This window comes from Apteryx mantelli, chromosome 22 (assembly GCF_036417845.1).
Source record: "Apteryx mantelli isolate bAptMan1 chromosome 22, bAptMan1.hap1, whole genome shotgun sequence".
NCBI lineage: Eukaryota > Metazoa > Chordata > Aves > Apterygiformes > Apterygidae > Apteryx > Apteryx mantelli.
Window position 1 is genome coordinate 11326488 of NC_089999.1, and position 24123 is coordinate 11350610.

The 24123-nt window shown below is 38.2% G+C and overlaps 1 protein-coding gene across 1 annotated transcript; it reads left to right on the forward strand.

The window, feature by feature from the left end:
- Positions 1 to 75: 75 nt before the first annotated feature.
- GDPD1 (glycerophosphodiester phosphodiesterase domain containing 1) lies at positions 76 to 20191 on the forward strand. The gene is made up of 11 exons (XM_067309686.1): positions 76 to 245; positions 5448 to 5490; positions 9721 to 9856; positions 10518 to 10563; positions 11864 to 11982; positions 12631 to 12720; positions 13820 to 13953; positions 15071 to 15130; positions 16023 to 16074; positions 17028 to 17188; positions 19385 to 20191. The coding sequence occupies exons 1-10, from the start codon at positions 110 to 112 to the stop codon at positions 17148 to 17150; spliced, it is 939 nt and encodes a 312-aa protein (XP_067165787.1). The 5' UTR covers positions 76 to 109; the 3' UTR covers positions 17151 to 17188; positions 19385 to 20191.
- The last annotated feature ends 3932 nt before the right edge of the window (positions 20192 to 24123 follow it).

A 24123-nucleotide genomic window follows, 5' to 3' on the forward strand; every position in this document is an offset into this window, starting at 1 on the left:
CGGCCCGCAGTGGTCGCGGCTCCCGCAGCGCTGCCGACGCTGCCGCCTCAGTGCGAGCCGGCTGTGGGCCGGGCCGGGCCGGGCGGGAGCAGCTGACGAGAGGCGCAGGATGTCGGCGGCGCTGTACCTGCTCTCCACGCTGGGCGGCTACGTCCTCACCTCGGCGCTTCTCCTCAAGTGCCCGGGGCTGCTCCACCGGCCCAAGCGGCAGCGCTTCCGCTGCCGGCACATCTCGCACCGCGGCGGTGAGTGAGGGGCGGGGAGGCCGCGGCGGCAGCCTGCCCCTGCCCCCGGCCCTGCCGGCTCGCCCCCTGCCCCCTGCCCCGCTGCCGCCGGGAGGAGCGCGCTTCCCCCGTCCGGGCCGTGCTCGTCTCCCCAGTGCCGGCTGCGGGCGCCGCTGCCAGGGCTATATTGGGAGGATCTGGAGCCGTTGCTGTGATGCCCGCAGCTCCCAGCGGGCTCCTTGTAAACCTTCCTCCGGTAACCTAATTTTAGGTGCCACCTGCTGACCGGTGCTTGATTTCAAAGCTGAATAAGTCTCCGAACTCGTAACCCATCCACTGAAATCAGCCGGTTCTCCCGGGGATTCAGATCTTGGTGGTTTCCGGATAGATTTTTATTTTCTTCCTAATGATCCTATAGTTATTATCCCTTTCTTCCTAATAAAAGGGCTGACCGTTGTTTAGAGCAGGTCCAAAGATCAGTCTTGCCTCTAACTGTTCTACTGATTCATTGTGTGCTCCAGATACTCGCTTGCTTTCAGCTCTAGTCTCGCCCTTTGCTCTCCAGCCGGCAGAAGAGGGAGATCTTGGAGCAAGAGCGATGGGGGAAGGATGGGTGACCCTCTCAGCAGCTCTCAAGATGCTCATAAGTGTATCGAGAGGCACGGCTGATGTTGCTTGCAGAGGACTAGGCTTGGCCCAGCACCCTCCTCAGGTGCTAGGTTCCTAGGACATTTGACTGTGAAAAAAAAGTATATGGAAAAATGTGGTCTGGAGCTCAACTGGGAAGCTGGCTCTGGTTAAAAAGTTCCATAGTGAAAGATAAGGCATGGAGTTATGTGGGGCAAGCTGTAAATAAGCGCCTGGTCTCTGGTTCTGTTTGCAGTAAAAACTAAGCTAGACAAGTTTCTCAAAATTAGATTAGTTTTGTATGTCCATGGCTCTGGATGCACTTAAGAAAAAAGGGCTAAATGCAAATACCATCATATGATGAAAAAGACAAATCGAGAATCAAAATAGTAGGGGTTCTTTTCTGAAGGAAACTGTTGCTGGCTGTTGAATAAGGTGCCTTTTTAGTTTTAAGGCTCTCACAAGACCTTTCTGAATGCAAGTAAAAGAAAGGGTTTTACAGCGCAACTAAGGAGCATTATTTTTGTTTCTTAGAAAAACTGCTACCTATAACTTTCTAAATAAAAAACACTTCTTAAAAAGGCTATCGGTGATGTTCTCTTTTTGTTCTCTTATGTTAGCATGAGAATTACACTGCCTTGGAGAAGTGTGCAAGGTGTCTAGTATTTCTCATTGCTTTGCTTTCTAGATTCAGAAGAAATATAGAGTTTACTGTGATTTTGTTCTTTCTCCCCTTACTGTAAATCTGATGCCAATTATTTGAATCTCGTTCCCTCCATATACTTGCTGCAAGGCCTTATGGGTGGTCTGGTTGTTTCTCATCATCATGGAAAGATATTTTTAAAGTTTCTTTTACCTTTTCTAAAGCATTGGGAGGAAGCAAATATGGCAAATCTTACTTTTCCTGTTCTGTGCTGGTGAAGGTCAGTTCTTTCCTGTTCCCTGCTGCCCTATTCAATTTATGAAAATATTGTCAGTCACTTTTCCAGTAAATATCTTGCCAAAAATGTTGAAGATGTGTCAGATTCACAGTTTAAAGTTTTAAATATTTTGATGATTTATAAAACAGATTAAGTTTCTTTATAGTAGATAGCCTTAAGTATAGCACAAAATGCACCTTTTGATGTGGAATGTATATTTTAGCTGTTTCCTGGTCAATATTTTAATTTACAAACTTTTGTTAACTTTTTGTTTATTAATTTACAAACTTTTACAAACTTGCCAATGATTTTGTCAGAATCTAGTGTGAACTCTTTAATCTTTGTTTGTTCTCACTTTTTTTGTAATGGCATTAGTTAAGATATATAACCCTAAGCCTAGAATGGGAGCTTTTAGGCTATTTGCGCTAAGTACTATTAAAACAACAAGAAAAACCCTACTGAATGGGATGATTATTCATTAGGCGTTGCAAGACAAAGTCCACAGCCTTTGAATTGTTCTTTGTTCCTGTATATACTGTGAAGTACATCTAGGGTAGTACTACAACCCTTAAATAACATCTCAGTAGCTTTTTGCTCATCAGGTACTATGAGATTGAAGATCACTTACTTTTTACTCATTGTAGTGTTTATTTTGTAACTTTAATTCCTGTGGGATTTAAGTTCTCAGGCTTTAGTCCTGTTGTAGCTTTCCATGCAGTGTCAGGTTTCCTATTGCATTACTCCTATCAACTTCAGAGATCAAGATAGTGCTTGTTTCGCTTTCTCTTCTCTGAGATGAAGCCTTGTATGTGAAATCTCTTAAGTCTCTGGATTTTGGTTTTGCTTCTTTTTTAATGCAAGAATTTTCTTCTCTCAGTTTATAGCTCTTCTGTGGAAGCATTCCTGAATTATTGCTTCACTTCTGCATTGATTTAAAACTATAAATTGGTCATTTCTGAGATCAATAATTAAGTCTTGATATTCCATGCTAGAATCCTCTCTCTATGCCAGCTGGATTTTAGAGTCTTTTGAGAGAGGGTAGCATTATCAGACATAGAATAAGTGTATATATCCAGCCAGTCTGTTGTTAATAAGTTATGCTCTCTAATGGGCTTTATTTCTAAGACTATTGCAGAATCCCTGAATAGTTAAGGTTGGAAGGGACCTCTGGAGATCATTTAGTTCACCCCGCCTGCTTAGAGCAGGTTGCTGGGGACCTTGTTCAGAGAACAAAGACTCTACAGCCTCTCTGGGAAACCTTTTCCGGTGTTTGATCACTCTCACGGTAATTTTTGTTGTTGTTGTTTTAACTGATTTTCCTGTATTTCAATTTGTGCCCATTGCCTCACATCCTTTCAGTAGGTGCCAATGAGAAGAGTCTGCCTTTGTTGTCTTTACCCCCTCTCATCAGGCATCTATACGCTTTGATAAGATCCTCCAGGAGCCTTCTCTTCTGCAGACTAAGTAATCCCAGCTCTCTCAGTCTGTTCTTGTATGTCAGATGCTCTAATCTTTTAATCTTCGTGGCCTTTGTTGGACTTGCTCCATTATGTTTGTGTCTCTCTTGTACTGGGGAACCCGGAACCGGACACAGCACTGGAGATACTGTCCCATCAGTGCTGAGTAAAGGGGGGGAGTTGCCTCCCTTGACCTGCTGGCAATGCTCTTCCTAGTGTAGCCCAGGATGCTGTTGGTCTTCTTTGCTTCCATGAGGAAAAAATCCAAAACTCTGTGGGACCTTTTCCTTGAGCTGGTGCTTGACTTTGACTCCCCTTTGCTCCATGATAGTGCTTTCAAAATTAGACTATGCAACTTTAATGCTTGGATATGGCTGCTTTGGCTCACAGGATGCTAAAGCATGCTGAGGAAGGTGGTTTTCGTCTTGAGGCCTTGAGAAATGTATGTAGTTCACAAAGCCAATAGATAATATGTGATTTTGGAGATATATCTGAGTAAATAAAATGTCAAAAGGCCTTCAATAAGCCCAGCCTTTTTCTCTTAGGAAGGAAAATGATTCAATATATGCCTTCACTTGCTTGTTGTAATTCCCTTTTCTGAATAAGGTTTGTGAAAGCCATGTTGCTGATTTAGAACCCCTGTTTCAGCTGATCTCTAAATTATTTTCCCATTTCCCAAAAGCACTACAAGTCAGGCTTTCTGTTATCAACTGGTTTAACTCACCATACCTACTTTTATGACATGTAGCTTGCTACAGCAGGCATTTAAAGCTTTATTTTTTTGAAATTTCTGCCCAGAAATATTAGGATATTGTTCTGTTCACAGATTAAAGACTGAATCTGTGTTTTCCCTCTGTTACAGTTCCGGCTGTATGGACTGTATTACCACAGTCGATAAATTAAGTGCAATAAAAATTGAAGTTTTAGATATCTTACGACTCCTCATCCAGGTCCTGTGCACGTTTTTCCTGTCTGTTGAACAATCACTGGTAGTACACGATGAGATTCTCATGCTTTTCTCTAGCCATAGGTCACTTCTGCCATTCAGCCGATCAAATTTGCTAATTCTGCCATCAGATTACCTAAAATATTGGTGACTGTCTAATCACAGAAGTTACTGTGGATTAACCATATTGATATATGTTAAACCATGCAGATATTGTCATTTTGATTCCAAGTTAGTTAAGCTTTTCTATATAAATTTATCAATGCAATCTAACCTGATAACAGCAAATTTGATTTATTATGCATGCATAAAATTGTATCGCTTTAATCACAGACTTAGATAAGTATGTATTGGTAGGTCTTGTTAATAGGCAGGGCCTTATTAGAGCTTCTATAATTATGTTGTTTACAAAGTCTGTCATTCGTCAGTGCCATAGAGCAGCTAAAATTTGCATAGATGTCTTCATCAGTACATGTATCTTCCTGAAGCTGTTTTCTTTTCAGTGCATAATATTGTATATTTTATGAGGGAGGGAGGGAATACATCCTTTTCTAGCCCCTAACCAGGTTTATTTTCAAAGATTCATATGTAAAGAGTGATGGCCTAAGAGTTGCAGGTTTTGCCTTAGTTTGCTGTCTGAGAGAAAATTAAATTTGTTTGTCCTTCTTTGTCTTAGGTGGAGTTAATGTCCATTGCATTCCATGTCCATGAGGTCTGTCTTTGCCAGCAGAATAAGTCTTTATTGACTGACTTATGCTGTTTCAGGAAGCGTCTTTGTACTGAAAAAAGAGGTCTTCACCTCTTTGAGCATCAACTGGGTTATGCATTTAGGGAATAGCAGCTTCAGAGAGTCTACTTTTTTTTTTTTTTTTCCCTGTCATCTTTTCTCTCATTACTCCTCTCACTACGTCTGAAATAGATCTCATACATACACTGTTCCTGTGCCTGTGGAGCATATTGCCATAGCCAAAAAAAAAAGCCTTTAAGCAAAGCCAGGGCACCTGACCTCTGATTTGTATATTCGAAGTGTTACAGAAACCCAAGATAAGTCTTATTTTTTTAGATTCTATTACCTTGAGAAAGTCACATCACTTGAGTTTCCCCAGTGGGCTAGCAGCAGCTCTAGGATTTATGACTCTAGCCTTACTCTCATTTGTCCAGATACTTCTTCCAAATATGTACATTTTAATCCATTAATTTTGAATTTATTTCCACTGGGATTGAGGGGCGGATAAGGATTTAGTGCATGTTTTAGTTTTTGTTATTCTTGCAGGTGCGGGAGAGAACCTGGAAAACACAATGGCAGCCTTTCACCAGTGAGTACAAAAGGAACCAATAATGTCTAGAATGGTGTTTTCATTGTGTTTAGTGACTGAAGCAATCACAAAAGATGGGACTTCCAGCAGTTGTTTTGGGGTACAGTGTTTTGTTTCTAAAAGCCATCTCTCCTTTGAGCAACTTCTATGGATTGCTAAATATTACTACAATTTAAAAATGAAGAAACTGGGGTACCACAAGCTTTGACTTGTACACAGTAATGTAATAAACTTGCAGTTGGAAATAAAACTCCTGAGGCCTTATTCCTCCTGCTTTAACTAATAAAATATGTAACAATACTGCGTCCATGTTTAATGGAGACTCCTTTTTCCTTCAGGTCAGCAAAGTTCACCTTAGACATGGGGGCTAAACTTGGCCTTTACGGTATTGGGGAGTGGAACGTTGGCACGCTAGTTAACCGCAATGGTATTTGATGCCATGTGGTGGATCATCACATTAAGTACATTTTGGAGGCTGCATAGAAGACTGAAGGATCTTACAGCTAAGGGAAGACAGTGTAATAGAGCAGGATGATTTTCACATCAACTTATCTAGTAATAACTCTTTTGGAAAGAGGATAAAAGAGTAAACATCAAATGCCTTCCTTTGCTCTTGGGTTTTGAAATTAAATGCAGCAAACCAGGAGAAGCCTTTTTTGATTAAATACCTTCAGGCTTCAGTTTCACGTTTTCTTACCCTGTTCTCTCAATTCTCCCTCAGTTTGCTTCAGTCTTGAAACAAAATCCATTAATTTATCATTATTCTTATATGACTATTTTTGTAGTTAATATCATATGCTGTCTTTTCTAGATACATTGATATTTCAGGTTATAGTTTATATCAATATACTAATTAACGCACAATGCTGGATTTCAAGAGGTCTGACTGCTATCATGGCCATAAGCAATACTCTTAGATATTCCACAGTGTCGTAGTGTTCAGTTCCCTTATCTGTATGGAAGGAGATAATAATTTGTCTTACAGGCAGATTGTGACTGAAGTCTTAATGTTAGCAAACTTTTAATACACATCTACAAAGCTAATGAAAGTGTGTGTTTGTGCTGTGTTTTTTTCTCCTGCATATACTTCATTGGCAGAGTGTGCGAAAGCCTTCAATCTGAGAGTTTAAAATTGGGTTAGAAAGCCTTTTAAACCTCCAGCATTTAAGTAGTGAATTATAACAAAGTTCTCAGAAGTATTCCAGAAAGAAGGATGTCTAAAACTCCAGTTGCCAAAGAGCAGTGAGCAAATTGTGTAGGCGGCAGCGGCTTTTTTCTAGCTGTGCTTTGTGCTAAGTAGCCTCATCAGTTTGTTCATTTCCTTGCAGATTGGGCAGCGCCAACTTTCGCAACCAAACAGTGCTATTGAAAGGGCTGCGATGTTTTCGATCTCCATGGAAGCTTAGCATAGCTTTCTGTGTTTTGGTCCTACTAGCCTGCTGTTTTTCAACTCTGCTACCACATTTTCCTGAAAGTGCTTTTTCTTTCTTTTTTAATGGCTTCTTAATTTTCTTTTAGTATCTGTTTTGGTTTTATATCTATAGAACTGAACAGGTTAGAGAAAGATGCTCGTGTTTTTTTTTCTCTCTCTTTTTTTTTTTAGTGTATTTATAAACTTACGCTCTAACTTTTTATTTCATTCTCAGAGGTGAATAAGTTGTATTCATAGTAAGGAGTGTACTAGGAGTCAAATCATGTTTTGAGATGTTGCAGGTGTTTGTTCTGGCCGTATTACGTTTTAATTATTTTATGACCATAGTGTAACAAATGCACTGAGATTCAATTTTTTAAAATGGTCATAACTGTCAATAGCCAAAGTTTAGTTACTTATTTTGAGATTTTTGGCTGCATAATAAAAGCATATCACCTCTGCAGAAAGCAGAGTCACAGCAGTTACCTTGCATTAGACAACAGATTAAGCGTTGTGGCTGCTGCTGTGAAAGGAGTAAAGGCTTTGTTCCTCCCAGCTGCTCATTGCCATCTCCACCAGTATGCTAGTGGAAGAAATTTTGTAGAAAGCTGGTGAGCCACATCATGAAAAATCATCCGGATTGGCTCAGATAGCTGGTATAAACTAATCAATTTATAACCCATCAAATTTTGCATGAGGCCAAACAGGGTGTGCCTGCCAGAGCTGTTTCTGCGGGTCTGGGCAGGCATATTTGGCCATTGGTGTAGTTGGATCCAAAAGAGAACACTTGTCTGCCACATAAGACCTGCCCTCTTTATTTTTGTCTTATTTGTATTTTAGTATTTTACTATTGTTGACAGTAACCCAAACTATTAAAAAGCAAACAGTTTTACTTATGCTATTTACACTCTGACAGTGATTTCTTAAATATTAGTAGAGCCACTTCTCTTCCTTGTATCCTACAAGCTGTTTAAAAAAAAAAAAAAAAAAAAGGTCCGGTGGTAACAGCTGGTTCTACACTAGCTTAACCTATAAATATTCTGGAAAACAATTACAAGCTCTTTGTGCCAAAGACACTACTTATGTTTGCATGGTAAAACACTTAATAGGTATCTGTGGGCTGTACTCATTTTATACTGTACTTAAATGCTTGTATGGTGGTTTTAGATTTTAAAATAATTGTTTTTAACTGAAGAGAGTCATATATAGTGTCTTAAAGGATATGGAGATCTGGCATAAAAGATGCCATAATAATCTAAATACAAGCTTGATTGTCTTTAATGCAAGCATGTAGTTTAGCATTGTTTTGACAGGAAGCAGCGAAGTGAACTCTCAAGATATTTTTCTTATTTTACTGGATTCCATTTCTTACATGAACATGCTTGGTTAAGAGAGAAAGCTTTAAAAAATTCAGTGTAGCTACAGCAATAAAAGTACTTGGTCAACTTTAGAATTTATAAACTATGCATATTGTGCTGTATTAGACCATGCCCAATGGAAATTGAGTTCCAAGGTATGGCTTTTCTTATTTATTTCCTGTCACCTGAAAACAGTTGGAGCTAAACACAAATGAAGAGCTGTATCATTCTGATTTGGTAATGGGAGTCTGCTTTGCAACTTGAGTTCTGAAGTGGTTGGCTCAGAACACTGTTTAAGGCTTGTGTTTTTATGAATCTGGAGAACATCTGGAGTCTTTTCTGGAGCGATGTGGATTTGATATGTTATTACAATGCTGCAGAACAGACTGATTGGCAGCTGAAAAAAGTTGGCACTTTAAGGAAGCCTATTAGCAGCAGCTACTAGAAACAACCTGGCAAATTGTCAGATTTGTTAGCAATACAAGCTGAAGTCACTGAGCTTTGGGTAAGGTATAGACTGTACTGGCAGATATCAAAGATTTGTTCTGAGGTGGATAAAAAGAGCAGCCCGGTGTTATAAAGGAAGGGTGTTCAAGCTTGAGGCTGGGACTTCGCTTCTTGTTGGAATAAATTTTTTCTTGGAGGGTGGGGGGGTGGAGTTTCTTGCACTTCTTTTTCAGCAGTATTATACCTACTTTCTGCTTTCCTTTCTTTACCCCTCCTCCTTCTAAGTAAGCTTTTATAGAGTGGATTTGATACTGGATTGCAACTTTTCAAAGCAGTGGATTGGAATATGTATAGCTAATTCTGCTGCATTGCTTTTAAAAATATGATTGTGCATTTTAAAATTACAAACTGTTTTTCACTGAAATAATAATAAAAAAAAAGTAGTTTTGCTAGCCAAAAAAGCTAAAAGGCTGAATGCCCCATTGCTAATTTCCTAAGCCTACTAAACTTAGGTTACATTAAAAAAAAAAAAGAAAGAAAGAAAAAAAAAAAAGAAATCCATGAAAGTCTTTCACATCCTTGTCATTTTTTTGTTTATGCCTACTACAGAATTGATTAGTTCTTTAAAGAGCTTGTTTCTTCTAGTGGTAAATGTGCTGATACTAATAAGCATCATGCTCCAAAAATTCTGAAACAATACTCTACAAGTTTCTTAATAGTGAGAGAGTAGACTGCACAGGCAAAAGTACGACTTGATTTCTGCAGAAGGCAGAGCCAAAGCTCCAGAGCTCAAATCCCGTCTCTGATTCATAGTATCTTGTTTATTCTTGCATCAGGTTTTCACTGCAACAGAGGTTATTTGTTTCTTGCTTTAAAACAAGGTTGCGAGGATTCATTGCATCATAAAGCATCTAAAGTGCTTTCCCTGGGATTAGTTTTTAATAACATGTATGTGTTAGGTTTGGACCTGTACAAAATGTGCGTTTGGTTCAAGGCAGACTTCTTTGCTTCCAGTGCAGTTAATATAGGAACAGACATGTTGGAGCTAGATTGTCACCTGACAAAAGATGAACAAGTGGTTGTGTCCCATGACGAGAACCTGAAGAGATCAACAGGAGTTGATGTCAATATATCGGACCTCAAATACTCTGTAAGTTGAAGAAAAAATGTAAGTGCTAGATGATGGGTAAAAATGTGTTTGTGGAATGGCTGGGGGGAGGCTGCATGCGCGCATGTGTGTGTATTTAGTATTAAAAATCCAAGAAGACTATTTATCTTGTTTGACAAAGTTGTCTAGGCTCCCTGTGTAGTCAAGGGAGAAAAATAGGCACACGTCCAGAAGGTGATTAAGTCCATCCCATGGTAGCTTGGATGAATGGCCTTCTGGAGGTGTGCCTGTTTTGCCATACTGATGACAGAGACGGCTTAGTCAGCCAGCTCGTTCTTTTTAATGGGTAAAACAGGTAGATGAACCCCACCTGCAGTGACAGCTTTAAAAGCCTGCTTTGTAGAACTGTCTTTCTACATGATATTTTAATAGACTTACCCATGTTTTTCAGACATCTGAAAACATTTTTCTCTCTTATTCAGCTGGAGGTAACACAGATCTAAGAATGCCAAACAGTTCAAGTAAGAAGGAACAGAATGTTCACAAAATCACTTCTTAGGCAAGAAGCCTAGAAACATACACAAAATATCGTTTGTATCTTAAAGATAACTTATATGGCTTATTAATTTTTTTTGTCTTTTTCAAGGAAAGTTGATTATGTCATTGCTTTTGAATTAGTGTTCCTTTTCCCTTTATTTTTAAGGAACTTCCTCCATATCTCTGCAAATTGGATGTCACATTTCAGAAAGGTAAGTTTTTGACTTTTGCTGCTTCAATTTACAGTAACAGTAACTACTTTTCCATAATTGTAGTGTGGCAATTTCTTACTTCATCAAAGGGAACAGAAAAGTGAGGACTTGCTTCTATCAGTATCTTGATAAGAGAAGCTTTAAGAGGGAAAAATGTTATGGTTTCTAAGGCTAGGATTATATTTTTTCATATCAGTAGATGGTGAATAAATTTAAAATGTAAGACATCTTTTTCCAAGTAAACATTTCAGCTGTCTGCTTATCTACTTCTTGCAACTGCTTTCCAGTTCCCTTGTGAGCTCTTCAGAGGGTACTGATTTAAAATTCACTGGTATGAAAAATCAATGAATCAATTGACTTTACTTCTCAAGTGCTGTTGTGCTGGTGCACTCTGTGCTTGAAGTACCACAAGATGTCAGATAATGTAGGTATTTTCAGAAGGGTGAATGAAGAGAGTAATAGTTATTGTACGCATGGCTTAAAGATCAGCATGAATATTGCTGCAGGAGAGGAAGGCCTAGAAAATGATTAGCCTGTCGTCTTGTGAAAACTGTGATTCTTGAGAGCATATTTGAATACAGCATACAAGCTAAAACTGAGTGCTTCCACTTTGAAAACGCTGCTGGTGATTACATCAGATGTATATGGCTGAAGGGCTTTGTGATTGTCTTGAATAATCCTTCCATATTTTAATTGTCTGGCAAGATAATTTTGTTTTAAACTTCTCTGTTCAAAATTGCAAAGTACTTAAAAAAAAAAAAAAAAAAAAAAAGGAGAGGGGAGCCACTGAGTTTAGCTCTATGATGTTATCTTTACTTATAAATCTTTTTTATGTATAGTAATGAAGTGGGGAGATGGTTCAGCTAACTCCTTAGATCCACAAGCAGTTCGAGACACAAAAATTTGGGATTTCTGCCTTCTGTTTCCCTTACTCATTAGGCTTCTCCAGTAAATTTTCCTAGAAGGAAAACTTTCTTTTATCAGTTGGTCTCATTTCATGTTAATCTCATTGCATTTGGTATGTGGTAAGTGAGCCCCTGTTTGCTAGTTCAGGATTTTAATGATACCTTCACTCATACTGTTGCTAAATAATGGCTGAGTTGCATCAGTTTTCATTACTGAGGTGAGCTTGTCACAGTTAATTACAACCATACAAGTATAGTAAATTCTCTTTCCAGTTCAAAAATGTGCTAATTTTAGGATTTTTTTTTTAACTTTAAAAAGTGCTCTAATATCTTAGCTTTTCTCTACAGTATATTAATAATGGTCACAGCAGTGACAACTTTCTCTGTTTCCCCAGAATGCCACTGTGAGGGTAAAGATAACCGTATTCCACTCCTGAAAGAGGTGTTTGAGGCATTTCCACAAACTCCGGTCAACATTGACATCAAAATGAACAACAATGTGTTGATCAAAAAGGTAAGTGATAAACTACACTGAACTGAGACTGAATGTCATGTGGAGGTGTTCAAATTCCAAAAGTAAGGACTTCCTTGAGTTGCTGGCAGTCTGAGACACTGAAATATTTGTTCTTGAACTCTTTCATCCTCCACCTGTTAGATCTTGCTCCATGTGTAAGGTAATGCAGAAGATAGAGAACTAGTACAGGGTGGTCTGCAAATAGCTCTTTTTTGACTCCCTATTTCAGCATGAAACAGATGAAGGGACGCCACATTGCTAGGGACATCTTTGTTTTATATTTAATATGGATTCTGTTGCCTACAAACGCATCATAAACGGATGGTACCAGTATAAAGATAAGTGCTCATCACAGAAGAGGAAATCTGCTTTCCATCAGATACTTCATTGCCATTTTCCTTTTTAAAATTCTCTATTTTTTCTTGTAGGTATAATGCTATTTCCTTTTCTGTTGTACTGAACACCTGTTTCCTCCCATTCAAAGTAACACAATCATCTTAATATGGGAGAGAGTATAGAAGAATTATCTTTTCTATAATGACTTATGTAGTTGAAAAGTAGCAATGGAGTTTCAGTTAAATAATTCTGCACAAAATAATATGCAGTGAATGCATGTTAGGGTTCTACTTTTTTGGTTTTGTATTGCAGGTTTCAGAGCTGGTGAGTCAGTATAAGCGAGAACACTTGACTGTTTGGGGGAATGCCAATTACGAGGTTGTATCGAAGTGTCATAAGGAGGTAAGAATGGGTCCAGGCTTTGTTTTTCTTGACCTCTGTTTCACTGTGTGGTGACATGTACAGAGAAGTAACCTGTAAATCAAGATGAGGTATTCCAGGGAGCATAGTGAGCTATGCCAGACTTCTAGCTGTGATCTGAGGTTTTGCACCTCAATCATATTTTGCTTACTACATCATTAAGGTAAGTCAAGCATACTTAACACCCATATACTCTGCAATAAAATATTTAAGGAGAAAAGCTTAATCTTGTTTTATACTTCTATAATATAAGGGGTCTTAGGAATTGCTGGCATAAAAACAAAGCCTGTTTTGCACATCACACATCATTCATCTGGTGCAAAAGCAATTTTGATACAGATTGCTTATTTTGTGTTTTTTATTAAAATAATGGATGTGGCCATTAGCTGTCACAGAGTTATATTGGTATAAAGCTGATTTACAGCTATAAATTGTATTCCTTTTTGTGCCAAGGAATTGTACAATTTGGAATTAAATTAAAATTGTGCTTAGTCCAAGGGAATTATGCACCTGAGTGATACTGATCTAGTGGAGAGTGTCGACATTGTACTGATTTATCTGTGCTCTGAAACAGGACAACACCATTCCTTACCTTAAGAGCAGTTGTATTTGTTCATTTTTCATAGCATCGGTGCCCAAGTATTTTGCTTCATAAACCAACGTCTTTAAAAAGGTCTTGTGGAGCAAGTTGATACGATATCATACTGTTACAAGTCCCAGACAGATAAAACACAGCTTGACCACCCCCTTCTCTGTGTTAATGCTAGTCAAAGACAAAATGCTGCATAGTGTCTTGCAGTCTGGAAAGATGATGAAGGCAGATAACAAAAGCAGTACCAGAATTGCTGATGTTTTACCTTTTGAGGTCACTGCTGCCCCTTCAAATTGTGTAAAACTTTTGCTTGGATTGCAAGTTACCAGGAAGAGTAATTTAAATTCAGTGGCAGACACAAACAGTTGGCAGCTTATTCTTTAGGTACAAGTGCTATATTTTAAACATGCATTCATGAGTAAATTTATTTACAACAGACTTGACAGTCTACACAGGTAAGTTAGAATCTTTCTCTGCTGCTTTCTACAGAATGCTGACATTCCCATCATCTTCTGTTTGCAACGTGTCCTCCTCCTACTTGGCCTGTTCTACACTGGTCTGCTGCCATTTATTCCTTTCAAGGAAGAATTCTTGGAAATTCCAATGCCTTCAATCATCCTCAAGTGAGTTAGCCCTTTGGTGGGTGTTGCAGTGAAATGATAGTAATACAAGTGAATGCTAATGCCAGCCTAAGCGTTCATTTAGTCAGTATCCTCAAGCTGAACATGTAGTGGAATGAAACATTTCCTAGAGAAACTGAATGCTAAAGTAAGTAGGTCGGTAGTGCTCTAGTGCATTGTGGCACAATTCCTCTTCAGAATTTATGATAAGGTAGTAAAGTTGTGTTGAAGTTATTGTTTTACCTGGAAGCTGAAGCAGTATGAGGTTCTCAGTCATTTGTGGCGATTAAAGTTTACATTTCCTGAAAACTTGAAGGGGTCTTAACGCTTATTTGAGTAACTGGCTTAAGTTATGATTCCCCTGTTGTTCTCAGTGTTCAGATAGTTTCATTGCATTGTATTAAAAGCTTTTTAGTGATTCTTGTCTTTCAGAGGAAGAAGTCAGTCCATTTGAGTTGAAGCGCTTTAGATAGAACAATTATAAAGCAAGTGCTTAACACCTTGATAGCGTCTATCCCAAAAGATTAATAATTACTATTTTGTTAGTTTAGGTACTCTTGTATACTCTCAAATGAAAGCTGTGCAAAACTTCTGCTCCTCTGTATTTGACCTGTCTTAGGCAGCTTTGAATTATACAGTTCTTGTGGGATACTTGTGTATATCAGTTTGGTTTTGATTTACAGTGTCTTTCATGGGGTAAAGCAGCTGCCTTTACAACACAGCTTGTGCTGATGCCGTCTTGGTAGTGATATGTAGCAGTGCTGCCTGCTTCAATGCTGTGCAAATAACTAATTTTCACACCTTTCCCCCTCTTTCTCAGATGTGTAAATTAAGGCCAAGAGGCAAGTTAGTATCAGGGCAGGTATGAGTTTTCAGGTGCTCTTTGTTTCTCGTACCTTACTCAAAATGCTGCCGAATACCCACCTCTGCCATTTCTCTTTAATGTAACACATTTTTTCTTGTGTAACCCAATTCTAGGTCACTGTCTTGAAGCCAAAGGGAAAATACTGCTCTCTGATTTGAGAAACTGCAAGACTAATTCTTCACATTTCTTTTGCAGAAATATGTCAAATAGTGTTTTAATCTGTGGTGCAATATTTCTTTCCTTCTTCCTCAATAGGCTGAAAGAACCACAAAAGATGACAAGAAGCCAGAAATTTGTTATCTGGCTAGCTGACACGTAAGATTTGCATCTTATTAATTTGTTATTTATATTTTGCCTATAAATTGATAGTTGGCCCAAGCAACTAAGATTAGTTATTGCTATAACTACTTGTTACACTGTAATTTCTTTCAGTTTCTTCTATTTTTTGTCACTGCAGCATATTCAAATATTCTGTAGATGTTCATGTGTGCATATTTTTTTTTATACGCTGAAACATACTGAGGTGCAGTAGCAGTGGGCAATATTCCTATTTATGACCTAAAATAATGCTGAATTAGTCTATTTGCTGTCATTCAGTATGTTCAATTAATGCGTAAGTAGTTTCAGAATGTGGATTTCTCATTTCATGGGATTGTTTCATAATATTGTCAAAGAAGGTACTGTTTGGCTTACATGGAACACTTAAGTTTCTAAGGGTACCTGTGATTCAGAGGAAATTTAATCTTATGCTATCAGAGATTGAACTTGATTGCAGTAAGTGTCTTCTGGTTCTTGCTTCTGTGACTTTCATCTGTTGGTTTGATTTCTTGAGTGGCCAATTAGCTGAGTTTTCTTGTCCCTGGGTGTGTGGAGGATAAAATCTCTTCTGAAAGTAAAGGGGTTGATTCATCAGATGTGAGACAGAGTAACTTAACAGTGAGTGAAGAAAGAGCACCTGCTGGATTTGATCTTCAGAAGAGTTAATACAAAAATCCACAGCTAATATAAGTTTCTGGATATCTGTGTTAAGCACTCTTGAATAATATTTGAACTAGACTTACATTTTAACTTATGTTTTATGTTCTTTATTGTGGGAACCATTGAATCTAAATGTTCTGTGGAGGACTTATTACAGAACATCAACAGATATTGAAAACTATGTATGCTTCAAGTTTTTGGACAAATAATATCTTTCTCCCTTCTACAGATTGTTAATGCGTAAGGCACTTTTTGACCACCTCACTGCACGGGGCATTCAGGTACAGTGTGGCAAAACTAAAAGTAAATCTGCTTGGTAGGTAGTGAGAACTTGAACCAGCCAGACCTGCCCTTAAGATGGATTAGTGTTCTCTGCCCTTTTTGTATGAGCATTATGTTTCTTCAAAGTCTTATGGCTTCAGTAGTCATTACCCTTGCTTTTGATAATTACCTTTTTAAGTTATTGGGGGGGGGGTCTTATTTGATGTTTTAATGATAAGGGTTTTCTTATGGTTTTGCAAATAAATTCTTATGTTTAGAAAGCTCAGTGCAAAGAGCAAAGTCAGGATTAATATAATTTGCTTAGATGGTTTATTTAAAATAAATGTATTCCTTCACCTTTGTTACTGAAAACACTTAAGATTTACTTGGAAGAAACTTAAGTCTACTCAGCTTTTCACTATTGAGGGTGATTGCTGCTGCTGCTGCTGCTTCTTTTTTTTTTTTTAATGTTGGGTAGGTGGCCTGTATTCTGAAACGGTCTGCTGTGTTGCTAGGTTTCACAGCTGCTTTTTGGTTCTTGAACAATAGCTTATGCTGTTATATTTGCAGTTTTGTAGTTACAAGGGAAGAAGTATGTTTGGGAAAAGATTCCTTAATATAATTCTCTACTTTTCCTCCCTCCCCCCCTCCCACTTTAAGCCTACATAATCTGCTAAACTGCTCATTCTCTTTTGGGCTTTTCACTAAATATTTTGACTTTTGGAGTTATCTGAAGACTTGGGCATAAACTGAAGTTGGAGTCAGCACTTAAAAAAAAAAAAGCCTTTTGGGGCAGGGAGAGGGGGATAAGCAGCTGGGTACTTTTTGTGTGTGTCTTTGGCATGACAGCGTAATCATTTTATATGTGGCATCTCTCTCATGAAACATTTTAGGTCAAAATTTATCTAATTTTTAATGTGAGTATTTCTTGTAATTTTTGTCTTTCTTTCTGTTATCTTCTTCAATCTTATAGGTGTATATTTGGGTACTGAATGAAGAACAAGAATACAAGAGGGCATTTGATCTGGGAGCCACTGGAGTGATGACAGACTATCCGACAAAGCTTAAGGAGTTTTTACACAACTATCCAGTGTAAAGGAAAAAAAGCAGGAAAGATCTTGCAAAATAGAATAAGTGAGCCAAGGATTTGCTTCATCAAAAACATTCTCAGCAACGTACACATAAATCATTTTGATGATGAAAGATATAATTGGATAGTCTATTGCCTTGTTGTCAAGTTGCTATATAATGTAAAAATTGTCTATTTATTTTAAAATTTTAATTGCATAGTTTACATTTGTAAATAGTTCATTTAGCCAGGGTGCACTTCACTAATAGTGATGACTAGGAAGAAAGTTGTTGGATAGGATACCTGTAGATCATAAGCATTATTTTACCTGTCACATGTGTCCCTTAAGCAAATGTCAAGATGTGATTATTATTCCAATCGCATTCTAGTGGACAGAAACTAAAGAATTTCTGAAATTGTAGCCTGTATGTATGTATTGCTTGTGTTGCTTTTAGTTTTCAGATAACTTGTAGGGCAAAAAGAAAAACAACACAGAGGAGAAATAGGAAGCAGAATATGTGCTTATCCACATAGTTTAGCCTGCAAAGTGTAGTCAGTAGAGGAGGTAGTCACACTCTTACCAAAATTAACTCACTTGGTCAGTATAGACTTACTCAATTCTTTCTGATAAGAATGTTGAATTTGAGTTGTGATTGTATTTGGTCCCTTTTCTGATGTGATGGTAATACTGTGATTTATTGGTCAAGGTCAGGATTAAGCTTTTAAACTGGGTTCTGGAGTCACCTGCTGTGAGTTCTGGGCACCTCTACCAGAGTCCAGGTTTGCCCCTGGTTCTGCCCTGAGCAACGGTGCTACCAAGGCATGGCAGCAGCTAGCTTCCCGGAAGGAAGATTACACTTTCTATAGGTTCTTTGAAATAATCTTTTCACAAGGGAAACCTGTGTTTTAGAAGTCTTTTGCACTTTTGTTGTTCTAACATCCATTGACTTGATGGACAGGAAGCTGTTTTCAGGGTGAGGAACAAAGAAGATTTTTAAGTTTGGTCAGGAGATTCAGGAACAACTTAAAAGGTTCAAAGTAACTCACCCAAAGCAGATTTATATGTATACTTGTCAGAGGAGCAGGTGTCAATCTAGGATTTATGTAAATTTATGGTATTTTCTCTCCACAAGAGTCCATTCAATATTTGTGAAGTTTTTGTACATGGACACGGAAATAACTTTACTGGCAAAAGTCAGGAAACCCTGAGGGTGACAGAATGGGGGTAGATAGGAAGGTATTTCTGGAAGCTTACGTGCCCTTCTGTCGTTGTGAACGGGTGTTACATATGCATCAAACAGATCTGAGCCTGCAATGCCATTGTTTTTTGGTGCTGCCATGTTACTGTTAGGATTTTTCAGAAAGAACTTGATCATTTTAGTCTAATTATACACAATAACCTATATAAAGCTCAGTCACTTAATCATCAGATATTGCTGGAACAGAACTATTGTTCAGTGATGTCATTGACTTATTTTAAGACAGTTCTGTGTAGAAGAAGTAGAACGAACTACTGTATTTATGGTTTAAGTGAACAGATGGTGATGGAGGCGAATGAGTTAATGGTGTACTTTTAAATATGTATCTGGTTATAAATAGACATAGATTCAGTTTCCTCTTAATTTAATCAGGCTTGTTGCATATTGAACGGAAGATGGGAAAATGCAACTTCCTAACTACTCACAGGAAAAAAGATGCAATGACTTATTACGTACTAAGCTGCTTGTTTCCCCTTCAGAACAGCTCTCGTCAGAAAACTGCTAATAACCAATCTAGTGACAGTCTTGCCTGTTTTCTAGTAGTCAGAGGATAGTTACAGAATAGGCTCCATATGCAGCTCAGTAGGTAAAAGAAAAAATTCTACCCTTTCTGTCTTAATTTGGTTACTGTCCAGCGTGTCACTCCAGATAGTAAATTTGTGTGATTAGTTTTTTTTTCTGCTCAATTTTATTGCTATCAGATATTCAATGCACATACTTTCATTAGGATGCAAGCATAATTCTAATTTTAGAGAATAGTACCAAATGGTACTCACACTTTAAAAATAACACTGTTTAACATGGGAAAACCTGAGTTTTACACTCTTGATTTCTGGACTTGAGCTCTCAAGGGACAGGTGATAAGTTAGTTTCTTTCAAGTTTTCCTCATCACTGCATAAATAAACTATTTTGCTATATTCTATATTGAATCACAAAGCATTGTTGTTTATGACAAACATTTTTCATCATTTCATTTTAATCTTCGTCTTTCTTTATCACAGTGGGAGTGGAAACTTCTGCCTTCAAAGATGCTCAGCACATTCTTCAATCACTAGTCTTCCTACATGTGATGTAGCTTTTGACTGCCCTGTTTGTATTTAGTCTCTCTTTTTGATAAATCTACTACTTAATATCTGAAATTTGAGTAAGTCAAGTCACATGTGAGGGAAGGGTTCAGAGCTGGGCAAACTACTACTGTATTTGTTCATATTCACCCATTTGGACTTTAGCATGAGAACTAAAGTTTGCTCTCTCAAGACAGAATGTTGCATGGATTGAGGCCATGAATCTTGAGCACCATTGCATAGGGCTTAGGCCACAATAATTGTTTGTAATAAAATAATATGGAGCTGAGATTACTGTAGAGACACATAAGAATGTTCTATGAACTCATTGTTTTGATATTCCAGAACTTGCTGTGGGATTTCTTTGGTTTTGTTTTTTTTTTTTTAACCACTTGTACAGAAAAGCATTTGTTGAGATCTTGCACAGCTGTCCAGGAGGATGTTTGGAATTAGTGTCTCTGTCTCTCCAAGGAGAGGGTTGTTTTTTTTCAGGTACTTTTAATTCTAAATATTGTTTAAAACTTACTGTGTTCTCAATCCTATTGCAAAGTACGTTATGTTTGAAGGATGATGCATGTATTCCAGGCGCTTTTAATTTGTAGAAAATCTTGTGGACCTCTCTAGCTTCAAATCTATGAAGTGATTTTTCTTTTCTTGTAAAGAAAGATTGATGCTCTTGAAATGTGACATATTAAAACATCTTTGCTCATAAAAGATCTAAAATTAAATACTTGTTCATTGTGACTTTGCCTAAAATTGTAATTTCTGAGGTTATGATATTGTATTTATAGAGTAGTAAACATTGAATTTTTGGTGGTTTTCTTTTTATGTGAACAGGGTTGCTCAAAAGAAAGGGGCATCTCATATATTCTGAACTTTCTAGAAATTTTTGGCAATATGACATCAGTTTCATCATATAGTAATTGTAGCATCCATAACTACATGCAGCTAAATCAAGCCTGGGGAGGACTGAAGCCCACCTGCTCCATGTGCAAATGAACTTTAAGTAAAATTTTTGAAGTCAATTCCTATTTGATTTATCCATAGACTACTTTTAGACATTAAGAAATAATACTAGATAAATTTGATCAGAAGTGGTCTCCATATGTGATGCTAGAAGACAGTGTAGAGAATTGTGCTGTTTCAATAATGCAGTATGTGCTGTTGCTTCCAAACAAAGGTCTGCCTGCAGAAAAGGCAACGCATACTTCAAAGATAGCTTGTCCATACATCTGCATATGTAAATAATCAAAACTTAAGATTGGTGAAGAGTGGGAAGATGCACAAGTTATATACTCAGCTCTTGAAATTTTACCATGTCTTAGTCAGCTTGAAATAAATGGATCTTCTGTAATAACGGTAGGGGAAAAGAGGACAAGGATGAAGATCCCTAGTGTCTAATTATAACTGGCAATGAAGATTAGCGTGCCAGCAGAGCTGATTCTGTATGTATGTTTTCACCATCAGTACCTTTACACTTAAAGAACCACCGGTGCAAATTCTGATCTAGGATTGTAGCACCTCTGCATAAACTGGGATCTGGAGTTGTGTGGATCAAAACAGCAAGTTGGAGTGAGGCAAGAAATGCTTCTTATTCTATGGATATCTTAAGTATGGTAGAAGCGCTCCTGGAAGCACAACACACACTAGTGTTCTGGATAGCCGTGCTCAAAAGTAATTGCATGAGTGTGAGAGCGGTGGCTTGTGCTTGGCACTTCAGTGTAAAAACTGCTGTCTGCATCAGAGCTGCTTTCTGATTAGTTATTTTTAGAAATCATGGTCCTTAATTCCTAAGCACAGTAATGCATGCCTAGAAAAATGTCAGCTTTTTGGCTGGGATGTATGGTTGTGTTTGTTTTTTTTTTTTTTTCTCCATGTATTGTTTGTTTCTCTAATTTAATGATTGGTGGCCCACTTATGTCAGTATTATAAACTATACTATTACAGGCCAGGTTTTGAAAACCCTGACAATCATGTTATATAGCTTGGTTCTAGACGTCTGCTCTCCCCTAAGATCCAGCTCGTTAGCAGAATGTAGCAGCTCACAGATGAGGAGGGGACCATATCTGTGTGTGTACATCACATCTGAGTTGAATGGGGGAAATGAAAACGTTCCATTTTCTGTGTGTGTAAGATACTGCGCCACAGGAACTGGCCTGAGATCGAAACGAGCCTACATTGTAAAAGAGCTTGATCCATTTTTTTAATTTAGTTAAGAATCATCATTTTCTATTGGATCTTTGTTGAAATAGTAAATATGTGGTAATTTAGATCTAATTTTTAGAATAACCTGTGACCTTTAAATTATTCTGAAATACTTTTTCATAATGTCTTAAAGACCCGTTGTTCTAATTAACTATCTCCTCCACGCGGTGAATCTCCTACCTCCTCCTCATTTTTGTAGAAGAGTTGTGCAAAAAACCTGTGATCAGTGAATTATGGAATATAAAAAGCCTTTGACTGTTGACAGCTAGTACCTGCGGATACCTGCTCCTAGACTGGGGACAACAAGCTAACTATATTTTGAGTATGTTCATGTTAGCAGGTACTCCATTTGCACAAGTTTCTATACAGTTTTGTGTTGTCCTTCGTTAGATAGTCTTCTACAGATATGGCACTCTGATACGTACGTTCTTTTTCTCATGATAAGCAGGTTAATATTTCCTCCAGTCCTAGAGGATTAAAATTCCAGCTTTCCTACCAGATTTCTTTTAAGTTGCATTAAGTTCTAGGTTTTAAGGTCAAGTGTAATTTTAAAGCTTTGAGCCTTCATATGAGGTAAGAGAGGTGACGTGTGTCCTGCACTTCATATGTCATGATATGTACTAGCTTTTACAGGATTTTGGCAGGCTGATGAGAGACTATTTCCCAAATTGCTCTGGGCAGTATTTTATTTCTTACTAAGCGTTCTACGTGGTTAGTAAACCAGAAGAGGGAACTGGGAAGCATTAATGCGTATTCACATCTGTCCTGTTGTACATACGTCTTTTAACATGAAAGCGTTAATCTGTGATCACTTCTGATGGTGTAACCTGCTGTGAATCTGTAGTACTAAGACTCGGTCCTCAAACAGGATATGCAGGAGCACTTTACACTCTGTTTATGCAAAGCAAGAAAGCGTTTGTTGGAGGTATTTCCAGGATATACTTTTCCGAGTCGGTGAGCAGGATCATCAGTGTTAGTACAAACTCGGAGATCTTGGTTTGCCTCTGGAAATTCCCGCCTGCGTGGAGAACGGGTTGATTTGCTGGTTGTGTGAAACTCCCTACTCGAAGTTAAAGAAACAAAGCAAACTCTTAACAAAAGCGGAACGGCAGCTGGGCCTCCGCCCGCCCGTCGCCCTCCTGTTGGCCGCAGGAGGCCGCCCGAGCCCCGCTGGTTCCCGGTGCGGTTCGGCGCAGCCCCGGCGGTTCCCACGGGAGCTGATGGGGAGGCGGATGCAGAAGCTGCAATGCAGAGAGGAGACTTGAAGCAGATGCTCGTCCGGTTACAGAGCGAATCTTGTCCCGCTTCTGGGGCTGCGTAAACTGGACGGTGGATTGATGGTTGGTCTAGTGCCTGATGCGCAGAACACTGCTGCGTGAAATAAGATGCTCAGGGCTCTGGGGATAGTGAGTGTTTTATGACTTTGCTGTCAGGTATCTTAATAGTTTTGGAGGGCAAGAAGAGGTATTTACGAACACTTGCTGTTTTTGTTGTTGTTGTGTTTTTTTCTTGTCTGACCAAAAATAGCGATGCTGCCAGTGGAAAAAATATCACTGTTAATGTATGAAAGCACCTTTCACCCGATGTGAAGCACTTGAAGATGGTTTTGCTTCGTAATGTCTATGAAAAAGTTGGTGGTGTCCCCATTTTAAAGATAAAGAAGCAAAAGCAATATCAGGCTAATTATCTTTACCACAAGGCCACTAACATCGGTTACAGATAAAACTTGGGAGTGCTGAGAAATTGAGATGTTTAAGAGATAAGTGCCACTTAAAATTCTAACACAGCACTAAAGTGTTAAGACAATATCAGCGTGAGTGATTTGATACTTTCCCCCCCTCTCAATATTGCAGTGATAGTGGAATAGGAAAAATTAGCCCCAGCCAGTCATGCCTTATCAGATAGAAAGGCTCTTATAGTCTAAATTATAATAAAAGCCAAAACTGATGTCAGGCACTGACTGTATCAATTTAAGTTTTACTGAAACTATAGAGGAAGACCAAAAAAGCCCTTGCTGTATTGTTTAGGCTCTAAAAGGGGACGTTTGCAAATGAAGAGAAGTGAAAAATACTGCTTAGCTGTTAAACTGAAAGCTAAGCTGTCAAGTAGGTTAGACCCAAAATTCAGAATCTTATTTAAAGCAAATCAGTTTCCCAACATCTTAGCTCAGTAAAAGTGTATTCATGATGCTTGCTAAATTGTGCTTGCAGGGTTTACAACCCAAATTTTGTGATGCAGAATCAAATGTGAAAGGTGTGACTTGAAGTTTCAGTGAGAAAGTAACTAGGACCAGATATATTTTATTTTTCCAAGCTGATAACACTAGAAAGCTTCCATTTCTCATGAGCCAGATTAGGAAATAATTTAAAGAAGAAATGTTGGGCTTTTTTAATATATAGTGTTTGTTCTTCCACAATATAAAGTTGTGCTGTCCCCTAGAGTTCCATGGCAATGCTAGCTTTATATCGCTG